Here is a 2,748-nt window from a genome sequence, read left to right on the forward strand (position 1 = left end):
TTATTAAAAAAATTTAAAATTATACTGACTATGCTATTACAGTTGTCTCAATTTTTCCCACTTTGTCCCCCTCCACCCAATGTACCCTATTGCCTCAGGCAATCCCCACATCATTGTTCATGTCCATTGGTCAAGCATATAACTTCTTCGGCTACTCCATTTCCTATATTGTACTTTATATCCCCATGGCTGTTCTATAACTACCTATTTGTACTTCTTAATCCCCTCACTTCTTCATGCCTTCTCCACAACTCTTTCCCCTCTGGCAACCATCAAGATGCTCTCTGTATCCATGGTTCTGCCTCTTTTCATCTTGTTTGACAAGATGAAAAGAGGCTTAGTTTATTTTTTAGATTCAATTGTTGACAGATATGTATTTATTGCCATTTTATTGTTCATAGATTTTCTTCTTTTTCTTAAATAAGTCCCTTTAACATTTCATACAATAATGATTTGGTAATGATGAACTCCTTTAGTTTTTTCTTGTCTGGGAAGCTCTTTATGTGCCCTTAGATTCTAAATGATAGCTTTGCTGGGTAGAGCAATCTTGGTTATTTGTCCCTGCTTTTCATGACTTTGAATATTTCTTACTAATCCCTTTTAACCTGTAAAGTTTATTTTGAGAAGTCAGCTGCAGTCTTATGGGAATTCCCCTGTAGGTAACTAACTGATTTTCTCTTGCTGCTTCTAAGATTCTCTCTTTAGGATTCAGCACAGGGATCCTGGCAACTGACCTTCCAGGTCTCTCCCCAGAGCCATCAGCCACAGCCTTTCCTCAAGTGTCTCTAGTCCACTTTGCCATCCCTTTGCTGGAGCCCAGGAAAAGCTCTAATTGCTGCCTGTTGGCAGGCTAGAGAAGAGATTGAGCAAGGAAACTGCGAGTTACAATTTGTCAGAATTCAGGTCTTCACATATGGATAGACATGGAAAATGGATGAATTTCCAATTCTGCTCCAGGGGAAGAAAACAAGATTTTCCCAATGGATTCTCTAACAAAATCAATTAACCAATCTGCCCTGGAATTTAGCAAAAAGCTAGCTGAATCTGCTGAGGGCAAAAATAATTTCTTTTTTCTCTGGGGCATCTCAACCTCCTTGGCCATGGTGTGTTTGGGCACTGAAGGTACCACTGCAGCCCAAATAGCCCCGGCACTTCAGTTTAACAGAGATCAGGACATCAAATCTTATCTTGAAAGTGAAAAGAAAAGGAAAATGAATTTCAACTTGGGAAAGGTTGAAGAAATATACTTGGATTTCTGGACACTCATCTCTGAAATCAACAGTCCTAGTGATGCTTATGTACTTAAAACAGCCAATGGGATATATAGAGAGAAAACTTATCCATTTCATAATAAGTATTTAGGAAACATGAAAACATACTTTGGTGCAAAGCCATGGTCTGCTAATTTTTTGGAAGCTTCTGACCAAATCAGAAAGGAGATCAATTCTTGGATGGAAAGCCAGACTGAGGGAAAAATCCTGAATCTCTTGCCTGATGATGCAGTGGATTCTGCAACCAGAATGGTTCTGGTGAGTGCCATTTACGTTAAAGGAATCTGGGAACATCAATTCTTAGTCCAAGACAACACGGTGGAGCCTTTCAGAATAAATAAGACCACAGCAAACCAGTACAAATGATATTGATGAAAGAAAAGCTTCCCATTTTTCAAATAGAAAAGTCACAAGCCATTGGCCTTCAACTCTGCTACAAGAGCCATGACCTCAGCCTGCTCATACTGCTGCCTGAAGATATCAGTGGGCTGGATCAGCTGGAAAAGTCCGCCATCTATGAGCAGCTGAGTGAGTGGACCAGCACAAACATGATGGAGCTGTATAACCTGAAGCTGCACCTTTCCAAGTTCAAGCTGGAAGGGACTTCAGATCCAAGTCATCCCTGAGCATCACGGGGATGAGCGATGCCTTTCACCAGGGCAAGGCTGATTTCTCTGGGATGTCAGTAGAGAGACACCTGCTTCTCTCCAACGTTTCCCACAAGTCTTTTGTGGAAATAAATAAACAAGGGGCAGAGGCTGTAGCGGGTACTGGGAGTGAAATGGGTTTTCGAGTTAGACACCCATCCATTGAATTCAATGCAGATCACCCATTCCTCTTCTTTATCAGGCAGAACAAAACTAATAGCATTCTCTTCTATGGGAGATTCTGCTACCCCTAAGCCCTCATCTCTCTCATCAAACAAGACCATTTTATGACAAGAAAAATACATCATAGGATAGAAAAAGAGTTATAATAAAAACCAGTTTATAGTCTAGATCTTTTTCACATTTGAATTTAGCAAATAAATCTTGAAATAATGCATTCTAGTGATAATGTCGTATCTTTACACCTAGAGAAAATGGCAGATTTTATTTTTACCACTAAACATTTTGTCTTAATGTGACTTTTATTCACATTTCAGAAATACTATGTTATTCAATTCAATGCCTTATAATTCTTGAGCTGTTGGTCATTATATTGTCACTTATATTTCATATATATTATTTAGTGAAGAAAAAATTTTATAAAGGCAATATATTGATGAACAAGAAAATTCTCTTTATCATTAACCTTTGGCATTTTAATTATGATGTGTATTGAAGTGGGCCTCTTTGGGTCCATCTTATTTGGGACTCTCTGTGCTTCCTGGACTTGCATGTCTATTTCCTTTACCAAATTAGGGAAGTTTTCTTTCCTTACTTTTTCAAATAGATTTCCAGTTTCTTGCCCTTTCTTTTCTCCTTCTGGCACCCTT

The 2,748-nt window shown here is 38.8% G+C and overlaps 1 protein-coding gene across 1 annotated transcript; it reads left to right on the top strand.

Annotated features, from left to right (window-relative positions):
* The first annotated feature begins 980 nt into the window (after positions 1–980).
* Positions 981–2,172, top strand: LOC112296483 (serpin B10-like). Its single transcript, XM_024551275.2, is given in 3 exon segments — positions 981–1,617; positions 1,620–1,880; positions 1,883–2,172. Coding segments are annotated over 3 exon segments (1,188 nt in total).
* The last annotated feature ends 576 nt before the right edge of the window (positions 2,173–2,748 follow it).

Source organism: Desmodus rotundus, chromosome 7, assembly GCF_022682495.2.
Source record: "Desmodus rotundus isolate HL8 chromosome 7, HLdesRot8A.1, whole genome shotgun sequence".
Classification (NCBI taxonomy): Eukaryota; Metazoa; Chordata; class Mammalia; order Chiroptera; family Phyllostomidae; genus Desmodus; species Desmodus rotundus.